Source organism: Ptychodera flava, chromosome 22 (assembly GCF_041260155.1).
Source record: "Ptychodera flava strain L36383 chromosome 22, AS_Pfla_20210202, whole genome shotgun sequence".
NCBI lineage: Eukaryota > Metazoa > Hemichordata > Enteropneusta > Ptychoderidae > Ptychodera > Ptychodera flava.
In genome coordinates, this window is record NC_091949.1 from 24,240,627 (window position 1) to 24,259,282 (window position 18,656).

An 18,656-nucleotide genomic window follows, 5' to 3' on the forward strand; every position below is an offset into this window, starting at 1 on the left:
GCCAACATTTACCGATACTTCAAATTTAAATGGCCTCCATCCCTCCATCCCAGTGTTATTTCCATTGGGAAAATAAAATTCCCTATTTTCACAAAACTAAGCCAGTAAATTACTTCAAAAGCTCCAAGATGAGCTCCCACAAATGGTAGACCTGTCAAAAGAAAAGTTTGAGAGTCCGAATATCTGTCCCCGAGGCGCATTCTACCTTAGTAATGATCCTGTTTTGTCAGTCAAGAACTTGATCTGAACGGGATGCGGCTAAAATGGATGTGTTTCGAAGAAACGTGCTTTTTCTGTTTACGTCATTTTGTCGTCAAATTTATCTTTAGTTGAGAAGAAGCGTATTCTAAACAAATTGTATAGAAATTTTTAGTTAAGGGGAAAATGAAAAACTGGTATACAGGCTATTTATTGTTATAGGAGCTAAATGTAATTTATCAAACCTTACGCATTATATTACCAGACTCTCGCCTTTAGATAACTGTACCGATTTTGTAATTTTTGTCCTTTATATAAAAGGATGTAAGCAGCAATGAAGAACGAGAGAGAGAGAGAGAGAGAGAGAGAGAGAGAGAGAGAGAGAGAGAGAGAGAGAGAGAGAGAGAGAATGTACTTATTTAAAATTTGTTGAATTTCTCGGGAGTCCGGAAGAAAGTACTCGATGTGAAAATGTAAATTTAAGTGTGGACACGTAGTATTATGCTGATCTCGTGTTAACAACTCACATCGACGAGTTTGTGTTTGATACATCGAATCCTGTGCATTTCGGCATACTGACAGAAATAGATCAAGAAACTACTTTCGAAAAATAAATGCAATAGATGAATATGCTCCGCTCTCTGTTTGTGGTGAGAAAATGAAATTCTTGACTGCTTTTTCCCGATGTCGTAGTTTGGGACAAGAAAACTGGAAACGAATGCAAAGGCCTTGCACAAAAACCTGCAGATGAATCATCGCACAGTGAAGATCACTTACTATGCAAGATAGTGTTGCCCGTGCCATTCGCGCAATTCTGTGACTATGGCAAACAAAAATGTGTCGGTAATATACTCTGATAAACCATTAAAAGCCAAGCGACAAACAGAATTGTAACACACCTCATCCGCAGTCTGTATTCTAATTCGCCAGTTGATAGTCACGTGGGATGCATTCTTTTTGTGCTGATCCACGTAAACGACGTCATCAGGCATCATTTGTTGGAACTGTTGCCTGCCAGGCATCAGTTCCGAAAAATGATGCCCGCTGACGTCAAAAACGACATTGACGCGTGCGCGGACCGGAATGTAAACAAAGATGTCGTCTGCGGCCGATCGAAACGATAGTCGAGAATTTTTTTGGTTTATCCTACTTTCTGAAGAAGAATTGAATGCTTTGGTTTCAACAAGGAATCGAAACGGACACAAACTATAATAAAAGGTGCATGAACGTTTTACAGAAGTATTGCGATCCTGTTAGGAAAAACGTTTTCTTACTGAACCACTCCAACATATTACATCATAGGCCTACATGAGACAAGTTTTGTGTATAGTACGCATGGCTACGGATGAGATGTGTTACAAAACACATATTGACTGGCCATGAGGGCAACAGAATACGTCTTTAACCCCTCGGGCCTGTGAGTCACCCCCAAAACAGACTGGTTTCCTCGGCCTACGGCCTCGGGAAACAGTCGGCCGAGGGAAACAGTCTGTTTTTTGGGGTGACTCACAGTCCCTCGGGTACAGACGTATGCTGTTGCCCTCATGGCCAGTCAAAATGTGTATATTGAACGCCCGCCTGCCTGCCCCGCTCATGACAAGTCAGGTATGGCACAGCCTCGTTCGAGACTGTTTTCGGATTTTTTCAGTTTCATGGGAGTCGTGATCATATAATTCATTGTCACATGTCATTGAAAGTTCCGCTAATGGACATTCACACCATATGCAATTTCTTACAGATTCGTAGGAAGGTTCTTCAATTAAGGTAGAACGCGCCTCGGAGACAGATATTCGAGTTCTCAAATTTTACAATTCTCTTCTGATCTACCACTTGTGAGTGGCTCATTTTAAAGCTCTTGGAGTAAGAAATATTTTAACCGTCTTATTTTTTTTTTTTTTTTTTTTTTTTTTTTTTTTTTTTTTTTTTGGAAAATCTAAACTCTAAAATTTAAATTTTACTTTTACCCATAGTGTTAAAGGGACATTATTTGTATCTTTTGATTTTTTTTTTCATTTTTTCGATGACTGAGATCCCGGTCAAATCAATGGGAGACCTAAATTGTGACTATGGACGGATTCAAGGATATGTAAAACCACCTTCTTGCTCTTTACGGCAAGGTTGAATGTTGGTAAGGGCGTCCGCGCGATTTGAACCAACCGCCATGATTGAACCCCAGCACATGACCGATATTACTACGCACACGTCAACTATCAAAGTACTAGAACGCTGAGCGGCCGTCACCTACACACTATCTTCAGCACAATGCATATCGATGAGCTCACGTCGCATAAACAAATGCACGTCTCACAAACTACTATCAAATAGTGAAATAAACAGGGCATTTGCTTGTAAGTCTGATTTTAGTATCGATGATAGGGACTGTGAAACAGAAATAAGACCATAAACGCAATTGGGTCAATGGTAAAACTAAAACAATGTCAGATTGCTGTGGTGGTAGTGAAACAGGTACAGAGTAATGCATTTCCTGTGCATTTGATCGTTAACAAATCTTCGGCTACTTTTAGGATTTCTAGGGCATTTTCTTGCCATTACGTTGGTTTGTTTTACAAACATGACATGATAACTTGTTGAACTTGGAAACATCGCACCGGACAGAACAGTGCACGGCGTAGCATCTGTGACATCGTGACACCACGCTGAGCGGGTACTGTACTGTCGATTGATACTGCTCGCGATTGGAGTCACCTCTCGACACACAAGATCTGTTCGAATGTTGTTATTCTCAATGCATCGTGTAATTATTTGTATCAGTTGAATCCCATTTCAAACCAAAAGTGAGTAAATCGCAATGACAGCTGCCTAGACCCTAAACGTCGCTTACGGCCTCCGTCCCACTCCCAAAAGTGGGTTTTGCGTAGCTGAGCACATCCTGTACCTAGCCCTGCGTGCAGGTCTGTGTTCCTGGCGTTATACGGCCTCCACGCCGTATAGCGCCGGGAACACAAAGACCTGTACGCGGGCTAATCGTGTACCCAGACGAGGCGGGTGTGCTTGAAAACGAAACTCAGTGCGAGTTTGGGATTAAAATGGGTTGTTATTTGTGGAGAAACTGCACACCGCAACCGGGGTGCTGCCAGCGATTTGGCACAGCCCTGCTATGCAGAGTTAGCTTTCACCCAACAATGTACATGATGTACGTGTCAGTCGCCAAAGCAGCTTCAATCACAGACAGTAGAGGCCCCTCTGTTTTATATGCTTCATGACTGTCTACTGAAGTTTATCCCTTCATTTTCCTCTGTTTTGACATTTCTATGCACACAGGCTTTGGGCAAGTCCACATATGGAGGTACAAACGAGACGAAAAAAATCAGCATTATTACAGGCCTTGTCACCGGGCCTTGTCGTCGGCTTCTTGCAGCTTGTAGGCATTTGAAATGCCCATCACAAAAATGTGCTATGTAGCAGCAAAGAATGGTGATCTAAGAGCAGGATTGGCCGTCAGGATCTCCATGAAAAACTGACTGTCAAAATGTAACTGAGCAAACGGCATGGTAATAGGGAATCCCGAAACTGCTACGCTGAGCTCTCGACGACTTTCACTTCGTGTGTGTTTACTTTTTTACACGCGGATGCTTACAGCGGCCCAGTTAGCAGTGTGGTCTGATCGCAGGTCAACGTAGCCCACCATTAACCCTGATCCAAGGTTTTTCTATACAGTGTACGCAAACGGGATGGAAGTTGTCTATGGTCGACCGTTCTTTAGACATCTTTCAATTAGTCGAACAACATTATCAACTTCTTGTTTGCAACAATATAAGGTCAAAAGATACAAATAATGTCCCTTTAATACAGGGTTGGCGGCCATTTTGAATTTCAAATATCGGTAGTGTCAGGTAATTGTTTCTCTAGCACCTAACGTTGCACGGTGACCCCCGATTTTTATTCTTGATTTGGTAAGAGCATGGTTGAAAGTTTCATTGAGGAAAGTTTGAGCAAAAGTTTAAGTCGAGTTTGAGTCGAAAATAACGTGTGACTTTGTAAAGTGTATAAACGAAAACACTGAGTTACAAAATAATAATAAAGAGTCGAATTTGTCAAGAATTTACATCACATAATTTTTTATCCTGACGATATGATTGAACAGTTAAATGCGGCAGACGATAAAAACGTCAAAGTTCATGCATAATTAATTCCAACGAAACCTAAGCTTTCCGTCGATCCAGTCGAAGTATTCGGACACACGCGTGTACACACCCGGGTAGTCTGGCTCAGCGCACCCCACTCCCCAGCTGGTGATGCCGTGTTGGTACCACACTCCGGTAGAATCTTGCCACACAAGGGGGCCGCCACTGTCTCCCTGTGCAGTTAAAATGGACGAAATCCATCAGAGCAATAAGAGGACGAGGCCGACTTAGTTTGTAATTAACTATATCAATTTGAAAACAAGTGAATTTAAATGTACGTCACCAATATGGAGAGATTGCTCGTTGTTTAATAGTAAAACGATCATACTTACCGTCTGAGAGTGTCTCGGTTATATCTAGGCCTATAATCAACGTTGATGAATTTACTGACGATTAAAAAAGTCTGAGGTAGTAAAATTGAATATGCTGACTCATTTGTGGCTTGAATTAACAGAATTCCGGTATGAATCAAACTTTGTAAATTATTGTGTGCTCTCTTCTCAGTCTTCTCCATTCTCAGTCTTAGATGCATAATTTGAACTTATTCATCACGAGACGAATTCTCGACATCTTGACAAAGATGGCGCTCTTCTGCCCACAGAAACCACAAAAGTGCAAATGTATGCGAACAAAGGATGTACATTTCGAGATAGACCCTTTTCACGTTACACAATGCTTACACATTGGCGGAAACACGGAAGATTACGGAAAAAATACTTGTTCGAAGTCATCAGTTTTATTCAGTGTAGAGTTGACACTTCCAGCGAATTTTCAACGAAAAAAATTGCAAAAACACACACGCAAGTAATAAACAACTGAATATTCTCTGTCAAAAAACATACAGGCAGCTTATCACGTTGAACTCACCTGACAAGCGTCGATACCTCCCTGGTCATACCCAGCACAGAGCATTCCATCTGAAACACCAGGTTTGCTGTATTTATCCTGGCACTTCTCGTTGGTAATCGAAGGCACATCAGCTTCCTGTAGAATCCAGTATGCACCGGTATCTGAACGGCAAAGAAAACCACATGAGATACGTCATAAGGACTTTTGGATAAGCTGTATAGTATTTGTACTTTACTTCGTTGATTTCATCAACATCCATCGAGTAGTGTTCTCGACGCTCTAAAATGGGTTTAATTATCAACTTTCTTGAAGGCAATGGCCATATCTGTTATGTGTTGTTTTCTCTGTCTCTCTGTCTCTCTGTCTGTCTGTCTGTCTGTCTCTCTCTCTCTCTCTCTCTCTCTCTCTCTCTCTCTCTCTCTCCCTCCCTCCCTCCCTCTCTCCCTCCCTCCCTCTCTCTCTCTCTCTCTCTCTCTCTCTCTCTCTCTCTCTCTCTCTCTCTCTCTCTCTCTCTCTCGCTCTCTCTCTCTCTCTCTCTCTCTCTCTCTCTCTCTCTCTCTCTCTCTCTCTGCTACAGATTCAACTCGTTTGCAAAAATCTCCTAATTTCCTTCATTAGAGAGTCAGAGTTAATCACACGGATATCTTGCCATTGACCACAAAACGATTCAAATCTACATAAAGTGACATCTATTGAATGATTATTTAACTAATTATTTGTCATTCATTGGTAATGAAAATATTGATGACCAGGGTCCATACCAGTCTAATAAGTTGTTCGCAAATTCAAGTCTGGTCGACAACCTTTGTGTAGAAACGAGAGTAAAATGAAGTACAGTGGCCCTCATCAGATCCAAGATCGTGTGTTTTTTTCTGATTTTTCTGCACTATATGAAATGATTATCTGGTAAAAGAAAGTCGGTTTTAAATAATCATGAGAAGAATGACTTATTCATACTTTCTGTGTCTCCCCATCCGGTAATGGTGCACATGCTGCCGTCAGCCAGTGGTGTATTCGCAAGACACACAGGCTGCACTGGTCGGTAAATACCACTGGCTCGGAGAGTTCCATCAGAGCGACGTCGTTGTACGAGGTGAGATCGTTGTAGTTCTCGTGTTTGATGATTCTGGACACCTGAAGCGTCTGTTCCGTTCCATCTGACAGCCGAAGGTTGTGTTCGCCGAGTACAACACTCCATGAGCTTGGTACTCCTGGTCCGCTAGATCATAGCAACAAATTAGAGAAGTTTGGTAAAAACCTTCATAAAAGTAGAGTGATAAGTATTGAAGGCCATTAAAATCATCATAATAAAAAAGCCAGTAATGCTAATTTTTTCATGATATTTCATTATTTTTATTTTGTATGTCAATTTGCAACTTTTTATTCTACTCCTATATAAAAGAATGCTGAAACGCCTTCTATTTAGCTTGTCAACTTGGCGCTTTATGTGTAAAATGCATTGTTATTGTTTACATTTGAATTCTAGTCGGGACCAGAAGTCACTTTTCAACAATAACAACGCAGTTTACACACGTACGGGCTGAGTTGACAATAAGCTGAACACTGTGTATATCAACATGCTATAGGGAGTAGAACAAGGAGTTACGGTTGAAATTCCAAACAAAAATGGCGAAAAATGTATCAAAAGTTAGCATACACAAGGATCAGGAAAACTTCAACGAAGGAATTTTCAGAGTGAGAATTTTATGATTGCAGAAATGCAGAAATATATTAGCAAGATATAAAGGATGAAAATATGCATTTTACGTAAAAGCGCGTATTTATCACAGAATATAGTGTGGCTGCGATGCATATACTAACAATTGAACTACGGAAGGGGATGGTAGGGTGATCACTGGAGCGAGAGAGAGAGAGAGAGAGAGAGAGAGAGAGAGAGAGGAGAGAGAGGAGAGAGAGAGAGAGAGGAGAGAGAGAGAGAGAGAGAGAGAGACAGACAGACAGACAGACAGTCAGACAGAGACAGACAGACAAAGACGGACGGACAAAGACAGACAGACACAGACAAAGACAAAGACAGACACAGGCAGAGAAACTGACTTAAATGTTCCTGACGCCCTTTTCAAGTTGATATGACTTGCTGTTCAATGAACAAACATTAAAAAAACAACAAAACTGGGATACAAGTTACTAAAAGGTGTTATTTCATATGAAGAAGTACCATATTAACTAAAACAGCTCGTGTGCTATCGACCGAAAGTATTTCGCTACTCAAGAGATGACTGACCTTCCGAAGCAATGTGCAGCAGTCAGGATCCACTTGGAATCAATGAGAGAACCCCCGCAGACATGAACACCGAGTTGACGTAGACTGACTTGCCAGGGCCAACTACCGGCACTGCTTCCCTGCCACCGACAATCTGAGCTGAAGGTTTGCTGGTATGGAAGGCTGGCCACATGTCTCACCTGGGGAGATTTTAATGTAATTGAGAAGTTGCCGATGAAATATACACTTTCCGATCAGCAACGTATTAAGCTCTGATACCATCGTAATTTAGAACTACCTAATGAGCAAGATATCATCCCAACTTTGCGAACGATTATTTGATTAAATTTGAAAGGGTGGTTTGAACTTTTGTTTTTACATAACACAAAATTTCAAACAACCCTTTTCCAATTTAACTGGCACATCACCAAATTAGATCGTTATTCATTGGCTGTCCGTTCGTGTTGTCTATTTCTGTATCTACTCTAAATCGATATCATTCGATGCGAATACTGATCATGTTAAATTTCTTCTCCAGATTTCAGACAAAAAGTATAGGGCCAAAATCATAGCAGGTATAAAAGACGACTTATGAAGACAAAACATCACCATTTTCTCAAAGTTCAACTTAAAGAAACTTACTACTAGCACAAATGAAGAAATGTGAAAAGCTCACACTTACCGTTTATGGCTGCAGAGACTGCGCCAATACTGAGACCAAAAATGCTAAAGGCAAGAACATACTGGAAAACTTTCTTGTGCCTCTTGAGACTTATCTTGGCTTTAAACTTCACACAATTTAGCTGTGGATTTATATATTTATACACCGGAAATTCTGATCACGCGTGTTTTCGATGGTATTGTCTCAGAGAGATATCGCGTGGAAACATATGCTCCGGCTTAGTGCCGTTCACAGGTGTAAGGGACCAACAACAAAGTGACAAAGACACACTTATTCAAGTTTTCTCTAGGCGAGTCCTTGCATGCATCGCCTGAATACAAAGCTCTTTCAGGCAGTTCGCACCTCAACTTAAACCTTTGCTCAAACTTTCCTCAAGCAAATGTTTAAACTTTCTCTTTCAAAACAAGAAAATAAATATGGGTTCACCGTGAAAATTTTGGTACTGGAGAAACAAAGTACCCAATATTTACCGATATTTGAAATTCAAAATGTCCGCCACCCCTGTGTTATCATGGGGAAAACAAAATTCCTGATTTTGACAAAAATGAGCCGGTGAAAAATTTATTTACGCCATAAGCTTCAAAATGGGTCCCTGCAAGTGGTAGGCCAAAAAAGAATTAAATTGTAAAAATTTGAGGGTCCGAATCTGTGCCCCAGGCGCATTCTACCTTACCTCGCATCAAAATAAGAAAGACTGAAATGAGTAGAGCACCTAGGGTTTGTACTGTATTATGAAAAAACGACAATTCTCATATCCTAGTATCCTCGCTATCATCTCGATTATTCATTGAGCAAAACACTGGTGCGATAACCAACATACAAACGACACGATGCTGGCGCGGTGATGACTTTTATCTGAGCGAATGATGCAAGATTGTGTGACCACGTCTCTGCAATACATTCCAATAAACTCCGGTATACATATAGAATAAACACCTCTACATATTTCTTGAATTCCAATAAGATATAGTCTCTCTACAAAGCTGTATAACAGTAGATGATGGTTTAATTGAACCGATATATGAATGAATTTTGAACAATTAAAACGATACATACATACATACATAAGTAGTAATAGAATATTCCTTATTATGATAAATAGAATTTTACAGCCCCCATTTTATTCATTTATCTACATGAAGCGAAGGAAAAATTAACCATCCATGTAACTAAAGTATGACACTGACCTATATACGAACTCACGCACGCGCAGCAGCTTGCGCAGTAGTGCATTGTCCTGTACTAAGCAGGGAAATTCCCTGCTGAGTCATTCCAAATGGAACTTGCGCAATACAGTAGCTATGACTCACCCCCACTGAGCAAAACAGAACGACATTCTATTCTCTCTCTCATTTGTTAGATAGATTCTGACTGAGCCGTACCGGAGCCGGTCTGCTCTTCAACCCGTACCGGAACAGTTCCGAAGGTGCGGGTCTGTGAATTTTATCTGCTGGCTGTTCCCTTTTCACTATGTTTGGAGTCGTCGGAACGAGCGGAACCATAGGGATGTTGCGCAATACCCCTATCGGAACGTTTTCAGGCAGGAACTTTCCAGTAGGGAATTTCGCAATACCCCTACGGAACGTTTCGCAATACCGGGCTTCGAATGTTGCTTAGTAACTTGTGATGTCATGTTCAATGTCTGTCATTCTACAGTTTTCAGAAACATTTTCTGAACGACTCTAGTTAACTTGTTCACCCGATAGATAAAATTTTAGTAATTTCCTCTGAACTTAAAATATGTCGGAAGACCATTACTTCAAACAAAATGAGTCGTTTCAGATGAATGGTACTGATATCTAAAGTGTTCACTCTTTTATCTCTACGTACAAATGTAGTTCTAAGTCGTTCTCTATTCTATTCCCACCAACAAAACATTCAATACTCATTTCCCTCCCCGATCTTTATCAATACTTATGATAATATCACAAGTTGTTCTGTTATCTGTTTCATAGCATAATATCCAACCAAATCGTCAAATTCATCTCCAGTAGCTAACTTTACACATCTAATGAGAACTGTACCATGTTGAAGTATTTTCATATTATCAGTCATCTGTTGATTTACAGTCTGTAAAGTTAATTCAGCTGCCTCATCACCGACACTTTTAAGACCCAGTTTCTTTAAAGTTGTGTCCCAAAATAATCTAACTGGAACTCCGCTAGCTGTATACGAGCAATAATTCTCCCCTCGTTTATCCACCTTCTTAGTGTATTATCTGCCTTCATTATTGTATTAAGAGGACTAATTTTAAGATGAATTGGTATACCAAGAAGTGCAATGTATGGATTTGTAGGAGTAAGCCAACTACGAAAATCTAACAATTTATATTTGTTTACATTGCTATCAAAATAAATCACATTCGGAGTTCCTGGTGGTTCAGCAACACCTCCTGCAATTTCACTATCCAATATATCTAAGATGTTACGCGGCACATTATAAGGCATGAATTTCTGACTAGCCGAATCCCATGTCAGAGCAAAAGGAGTAGGATCATTCGAAGCCTTTGTGGCGTCAATTACAGTTTCATCAATGTCTTTAAGTTCGGAAAATTCTACAGCATGCTCGTGGGATTGCACCGCGGCATTGGCTAAAACGAAATATTTTCGCGGTCTTTATAACGAAGGACGTAATCCTTATTATGATTAGCAGCCATCTTAGTATTATTGTTAACTTTAACATCACTCAGATCTTCAAGCTCAAGATTTTGCATACGATTGTACCTAGACCGAAGCCACTTGGATCAGACATACTCCGTAGGGACCTATATACAGTGAAAATTAAAATAATACCTTGTAATATACAATACACAGTCATGGCTTCAGCTATAGGAATGACAGTTCTCGGTGCTGTATTAAATGCAACGGCATTCACAGGAGGAAATATTATCGGACAAAAGCTTTCTGGGAATGGTGAGGCTCTTATTGAAGAGAAAATTCGACATGATAAAGCATTAGAAAAATTTGAACATGATCGCAACGTCTGGTCAGAAAAAAGATTACTACAGGCTGACTGGGAAAGAGAAAATCAGGCAAAGGATGCACATGCTGCGGCAGAATTAAGAGATACAGATGCAGAAATCCTGGAAGAAGCAGAAGCGGTGCAAAGCAACTCTACGTCAAGTCCAGCGCAAGCGTTAGCGCAATTCTCAGATTATTATCAACCCAGCCCTGAGCAAAAGAAATATGAGATGATCTATATTGCTGGAGGATTAGTCGTGGGATGGTTTATCTTCCGATAGGGTTACACCGGTAGGGGGCTCCTTCGGAATGCTTCGGGACTACAATAATTCAATACAAAAGCTAATTGGCCAGTTATTGAAATCGATCATGTTCCCATCCTGATCTGTTATCCAGATACGCATTGAATTCATGTAATCTCCCCCTTTTCTCAATGGCATAGAAATGCTCCGTTTTTAAAATCGTAAGTAACCTTTTCACTTATTTCTCTCGTATCCCGGATGGGAAGTATTTGTAAACAGTTCGATACTTTCCCCTGTATGTATCCTCCGGAGGCACCCGAACCAAATGAAAAATAATTTCCAGTAACATCGACTACATCTGAATGAACTATATATTTAGTGACTGTTAAGAAATCCACTTTCTTCGGACTCATAGTACTTTTTATAACTGGGTTGTCCTCTGGCTTATCTGAAAAGCCAACGACGTTGGCAAAGCTACCTGTAGCATTGAAATAAACTTTAACATCTTTAGCCAAAGTTAGAAGAACATGGTTTGTCGGCAGATGTTTTTCAAAATTAATTTTTGCTTCAACCCGATTGCTTTGTTTAACGTATCGATATTGTAGTTACCTGGACGTATTGATTTAGTCTTCTTCGGTTGGTCACCTTCTTGATATTTTATTACATTATTCGTCGATGTTATGTTATGCCATGAATTATATAGTCCACACTCTAGCAGTCTTATCTTCGTAAACTGTGTCGTGTCAATACAAGGGTAAAAATTAACAGTAACAGGTTCACCTGTTTTGCTTTCAATCCAAATGATCATCGTTGTACGTTGTATGTATATATTACTAAGTATAAATGTTCGATGAATATTATTATTATTCCGAAGGTGCCCATTACACAGTATAAGGTTCTGCAGGAATAATATTTTTCTGTTCAAGGAGATCTTTGGTTGCTACCGCGGCAGCAGTCGCACCGCCTAATTTTACCAATCGAGTCAAATTTGGACGACTTGGATCGCCAACCTCTATTTTCAGAAATTTGCTGGAGATCATAAGATATCCCATCGCAAGTCCTGCGATTACAATACCATCGTACATTGTGTTTACAACTGTTTTAATATCCATGATTGCTGACTAGTATATAAAATAAAAAATAAAAATAAAAAATATGGGGAGTTAATCCATCTCATACAATGTAGAGGAGCTGGGAACACCCCCTCCCCCTCCCCCTCCCCTGTCGGAACTGTTCCGGATGGAGCTGCTACGTGCTCTGTTTTTTTCGCTTTCTGGGGAGGCCGATCTGGACAGGGGGTATGTCGAGCACGCCCCCAATATAGCCCTAATGCAGTCAATGAAACTCCCACAATTCCTAAAACAAGATAACATTTATTATACCAGCGTGAATTATTATCACACTGTTCTTTCATTGTAGGCGGTAGGCTTATACAGTTTGTCGCTACCGCATCACTATCACTCCCCTCCCCCCCCTCCCTCTCCATTGCTTTTAGTTTCTTCTCCTTGTTTTTCCTGTTCCATTCCGCTAATTTCTTGCCCGCAGCAACTCTCCCTGGATGCTTCGGCGGTAACGACACTTTCTCTATGTTGCGCTTGTGTCGGTGGTAGAGTCGTTGTTTCCGTTTGCGGTCCGGGCCCCGTCGGCGGGGCTTCTGACGAAGTCCCTGGCGGAAGCGTTTGCTGAGTCGGCGAAGTTGAATCCATTTATTTCAGGTACTATATTAAACCCGATTTTTTTAAAATTTAAATGTTTACCCGTAATTAAACCGGTGGAAACTAGAGCAAGTATGGGGCCCCACGTGTACGCTATCCGTCCTGATAATCTTTTTATTTCACTGTTTAGAATAAATCCTTTTTAAGATCAGTGGCATAGTTATCTCGATCATCGATTGGAACTACCTGACTTATTGCACGGGCTCCTAGATCTATGAAACTTTGAGTGATATTATCACTTATAAGAGAACTGTATTTCGCTTCATAGACTTTAAATGCTTTATTCACCGTTTCATCTCCCCATTTTTCTACGTCAGCAATTGAAATCTCCTTACCAAAAAATAACTTGCTTTGACCACTTGCGATGACACAGAGTATTTTTTCACGTTTCGTCTCTATTATGGATCGATTATTGTCCGACGCTGCGGTTGGTAGTGCCCCTTCGGAACGTGTATTTACCGCTGCCGATGTCTTTATTAAATTCTCCATTGTTTGCAGTATATTATCTATTCTTAGTAAAAAATAAAAAATTCGTTTAAACCTGAATCCGAAATATAATATTAACATGGTCTGGAATGTTAGTATGATTCCGACAGGGATTCCGAAGTATGGAAAATTCTCCTCCATTTAAATCTATCTGTATATAGAACAACAAATCATGAGTACAGACTTATTCCCAGTTGCTTTTCAATTGAATAAGACGAGCATACCAACAGTACAGCATTCTGATACCCCCCCTTCCAAACCGAATGGAGGAATAAAACCTATTCTCATGGACTTAGAAATATATGTAACGCCGTCAGATAAATTTACTTTTCATCCACGGGATATATTTAAGATAACGTAATCACTCATCGATCAGCTAAAGAAAGTAATGTCTGGCTGGGTGGTCCAAAGATGAAATACTGGGACCAGCAATTAAATTTCGCCGTATGGTGCAGCACTACTGGTTGCGGTATATCATTCGCCCATCTCGTCGATAAGAAATTTCCTCCGCAAATACGATCATTCTGCCGTTTCCATGTATATTTTACAATACGTAGGATCCTTCACGAAATGGGCGTTGCACTTCCAGACGATACCCCCACCTTCAAAGCCGGCGACAATCCGTACAATCTCGTCCAATATGAACTTCTCTGTACAGAATTTGGAAATATAAGCCCAACGAAGTCCGACTTTCGTTATCGAAAAGGTCAAAATAAGGGTCTTGGTTATGGATATGAATATTACACTAATCGTGGGCCTGTTCGACAGCCAAAAGCAATATACAACGGTCGGGACTTTTTCCTCTCCGCCGACAGTGGTGTTTCTATACACATACCATTTTTGGAAGAAAAAACATGTACTGTCCGACAAAGAACGACCGCACTACTATTTCTTTCGAAATGATGGATCGGAGGGACAATATAATAGTTTCATTCCTCTGAAGGGAGACTCGGGACTAACAAAGGCCGGTCTCGCCGCCTCAATGAAAGCCTTGAAGCCTACGTATATTGCATACTTGGCGCACAAGCAAATATTCGTAGTACCATAGTGGGTGATACTGGCAGTGCACAGCAAGTCAGAAAAGAATTCGGCGTTCTCCTCGAAGATGAAATTCGTAATACCGACAAAGTAATCAGTTATAGGCGATATCAAGACACAATAATGAATACTGGTGTCAAACTTGATATGGCAGTCTCACCAAATTTACTTCTCTTACCGTCTGAGATGGTCATCCTTTCGGGCCCGGCAATCTCGGGTTATAATAATGAATTGCAATACGCTACAGAATCTATGGTCGTTCGGGGTGAATGGTGATATAAACACGGAAGTTCGAGAAAGTGCTGTACACGAGATGGAAGGGGAGGCGGATCCTGTGAAGTGGCAGGACGAGCCCGGAGTCGAGTCACCACCTCACAATGACATGACTCGGATTCGGTCCCCTCCCCTCCCCTCCCCGGAACGGGCAGCAGCCGTGACCAGCGTAGACCCTATTCACGAATATGGTAAAATTGGTTTGTTATCTTTAGCAATATTCATTACTATTGTAGGTACTGGAATAAAGTCACTAACTATATAGTTCATTCAGATGCTGTCGATGTGACTGGGTTTCATCTAACTCGAGCCAGTACCTTAAAAGAACTAGAAGAGATTCATTAATGTACAGTATATAGATCTGATCCGATGGCAATGTTCGCAACCCCACCATTCAACATGATTATAACTGGACCGACATATTCTGGCAAAACAGAATTATGTTGGACCTCCTCACCGGTCCGTACTTAAGGAAATTCGAATATGTGATATTCATTTGCCCAACATTCATGAATAATAAAGCGTATAATAGAAGATTCATTTTCACCGATGATAATGTGTTTATATTTCCAGTCGGACTCGATGCAGTGGATGATACATTAACCTACGTGCATAAAGAATGGGCTGGAACGAACACTTTAATAATCCTCGATGACTGCGCCTCGTCCAAAGATATGAAGAAGCGCAGTAACGTTTTAGTCCAACTTGGTTTCAGCGCAAGACATGACGGATTATCTGTCTGGGTTCTGACTCAACAATATACTAGTATTAGTAAACCATTTAGGGAAAACATACAGATGTTAGTACTATTTTACACACCGAACAAGATAGACAACAAAACTATTATAAAAGAATATGGAATGGAGGTGTCAGAACGGGAAGCCGTGGGCCTAATCAAGCAATTGAAAAGTAGGCCATTCAGTAAACTAGTATTTCGTTTACGGAATCCGTACTGCATAACATTTTTCGTATAATATAGCAATTATGGAAGCCGAAGGTACTCTTAGAGAATTATATTACAACCCGAAAACTGGTTTTGGAGGTGTGCAAAAATTGTATGACGCAGCACGGGCAGCGGTGTTAAAAATTACTAAGAAAGAGGTACAGGACTGGTTAAAAACTCAGCTAACTTATAATCTACATAAACCGGTACCTCGTTCTCATGCTACGGGCGGCCGGCGCGTTTTTGTAACATCGATAGACTCTCAATGGCAAGCGGATCTTGTGGAATTCCCTCCCCCGTTCGCAAAAGAGAACCGTAACATTCGATACATGTTAACAGTAATCGATGTGCTCAGCAAATATGCATGGGCCAGGCCAATACAGTCAAAAACGGCTGATGATACGTTGCAGGCGCTACAAGACGTGATTAAGAAATCCGGGAGAAGGCCCGACAAACTTCAGACAGATGAGGGTCGGGAATTTACTAACCGAAAAATGCAGGGGTGGTTGGAGGAGTCGGGAATTCACTGGTTTCACACCTACAGTGATAAAAAAGCTAGCGTCGTTGAACGTTTTAATCGGACCCTCAAGACGATGATGTGGAAATACTTTACATACAGACAGACACGTGAATGGCTTTCTATTTTACCAGAACTTCTCGAGAATTACAATAACACCGTTCACGGAAGTATCAAAATGAAACCCAGGGACGTAACAGAGGAGAACGATTGCAGGCATTTTATACACTATTCGGTCCTGAGTTGGCAGCCGGGGGAGTTGACCCTGAATTCAAGCCGGGAGAACGGGTCCGAATTACAAAATACAAGACCACTTTTAAGAAAGGATATTTACCAAATTGGACAGAGGAGATTTTCGTGGTTTCAAAAGTTGGTGTATGCAGCTGGACTAGGAACGCCACCAGTTTACAAAATAAAAGATCTGAATGGAGAGGAAATACTCGGCACTTTCTATTCTGATGAACTTCAGAGCGCACCTTCAGAACGCGACGAGCTGTACAGAGTAGAACGAATTTTGAAGACGAAAAAAATTAGAGGAAAGAAATATTATCTGATAAAATGGAAAGGTTATCCAGAAAGTTTCAATAGTTGGGAGCCAGAGGAAAATGTATTAGAACTACGTAAGTACTTCGTAAGTTCCTGTCCATGATACTTGTCAAGTACTACGTAAGTTCCTGTCCATGGTACTTGTCAAGTACTACGTAAGTACTAACGTAAGTATTTACGAAAGTTATTCAATAAGTACCATGGAAAAAGTCTTAATTTCTTGAAAGCCGAAAGTGTCAGTTTACCACCCCACTTCCACCCCCCACCTGGCCAAGTATTTATCATGTACTGTCGTAAGTAATGTTCACTTACTGCATCTTTTTCGGCCGTATGTGGATGAGGTGGGGGCCCCTCGGTTCCTCGGACACATATTAAGTTTGCAAGATCTTCAAAACGACTTCTCATGTTGCCATAGTCCGTTCTTTCGAGTCCCCCTTTTCAGCTTTATCGATAAGTTCTGGTTGAAGTATAATGTACACAACTGACATAAGCCATAGACAAGTAACTTCAAAGTCCGGTGTTACAGAACCGTAGGGTTTCATAATGTCAAGTGCTCGTAGGTCAAACGAAGCATTATAAGCACACACAGATTCACAAGCGTTAAGAAGTTTGTGTAGGTTCTTTAGTGAGACTCGAGGTTGTTCTAGTTGTTCTTGACCAGGTGGGAAGTACGCTTTTTCAAGTTCCTCCTCCTTGAAACCGTCTATTAAAAATCCTTGGCTGCCGCTATCGCGTGAGCTGCCCCATGCAATTCCAAAGTCAAAAGCTCGTGGATATTCTACTGGTCCGACTGTCTCGGTATCAATTGTTGGATTAAGTATATTCTTGAGAACGAGGGGGTAAGAGCGTTCCGAATTACCAAACATGGAAGTCTGTAGTCGTGGCAAATTTCTAAGAAAGTCTGTTTGAACTTGTTGTGAATCTCTTCTAGTTCTTTTAAGGCGGTACTGATTTCGTACGACCTGGCTCGAGTCAACACATTCCGCCTGCAATAATCCCAAGGCATATCTTTGAATATGATAATGAAACTGGGTAAATGGTCAAATGCTCTAGAAACAATCTTTTTTTCTTCCCACTCCGTGGAAACGCCCGGATTCTAGAAAAAGTCAGATGTTGAATTATGGAAGAGTCACAAATAATGTATTGTTCTGAAGGGAGCCCAGCCTGACATTGTAAACTAAGAGTATGTTCTATAAACTGGTTCTGAAAATCGGCAATCGAAACGTGGCGCCCATTATAAAAGTCGGCAATGTTGCTAGAAAAACTAGTGTCAAATTCTGGTACGTGAGACGCATGCCAAATTTACTGCATCGTAACTCTTACCACTTCCAGTTGGTCCATTTATGAATATGTATGACATTTTAGGATACTATATCATAGAAAAAATTTTTTAAATTATTTTTTATTAAGATATATACGATAAGACAATGACAATCCTTTCTATTTCAACTGCAATAAAAATACTTGAAACCGGAGAAAACATCAAAATTGATGATGGAGGCAAATTAGTATTTGGTGAATATGTAGATCCTTTCATATACGTAGACAGTGAGCTAGAAGTAGTTTTCAACATCGGACCTAAATATGGTTCGGGAGGTGATCCAGCTACATTGATGGGGGTGTGTCCGTTGGCAACCGAGTCTTCAAAAGTTTACTGATTTAATAATATTCCGTACCCTAGGTGAAAGTTTCGATGCATCTACTGCTAAAAGTTATGCTGCAAGCCTGGCCGCTCACTCCAAGAATAATTCCTGCGGATTTTACAATCCATCTAAAGTGTATCGGAAGCGAGGGAGCGAGGGGCCTCAGCCAGTTGCGTATTTTGAATTTCAGTTTAA

At 40.7% G+C, this 18,656-nt stretch overlaps 1 protein-coding gene across 1 annotated transcript; it reads right to left on the reverse strand.

Moving 5' to 3' along the window:
- Positions 1-4,260: 4,260 nt before the first annotated feature.
- Positions 4,261-17,223, reverse strand: LOC139122307 (uncharacterized). The gene is made up of 5 exons (XM_070687704.1): positions 17,131-17,223; positions 7,438-7,616; positions 6,150-6,411; positions 5,211-5,353; positions 4,261-4,516 (listed from the first exon to the last, which is right to left on the reverse strand). The coding sequence occupies exons 1-5, from the start codon at positions 17,221-17,223 to the stop codon at positions 4,336-4,338; spliced, it is 858 nt and encodes a 285-aa protein (XP_070543805.1). The 3' UTR covers positions 4,261-4,335.
- Positions 17,224-18,656: the final 1,433 nt, after the last annotated feature.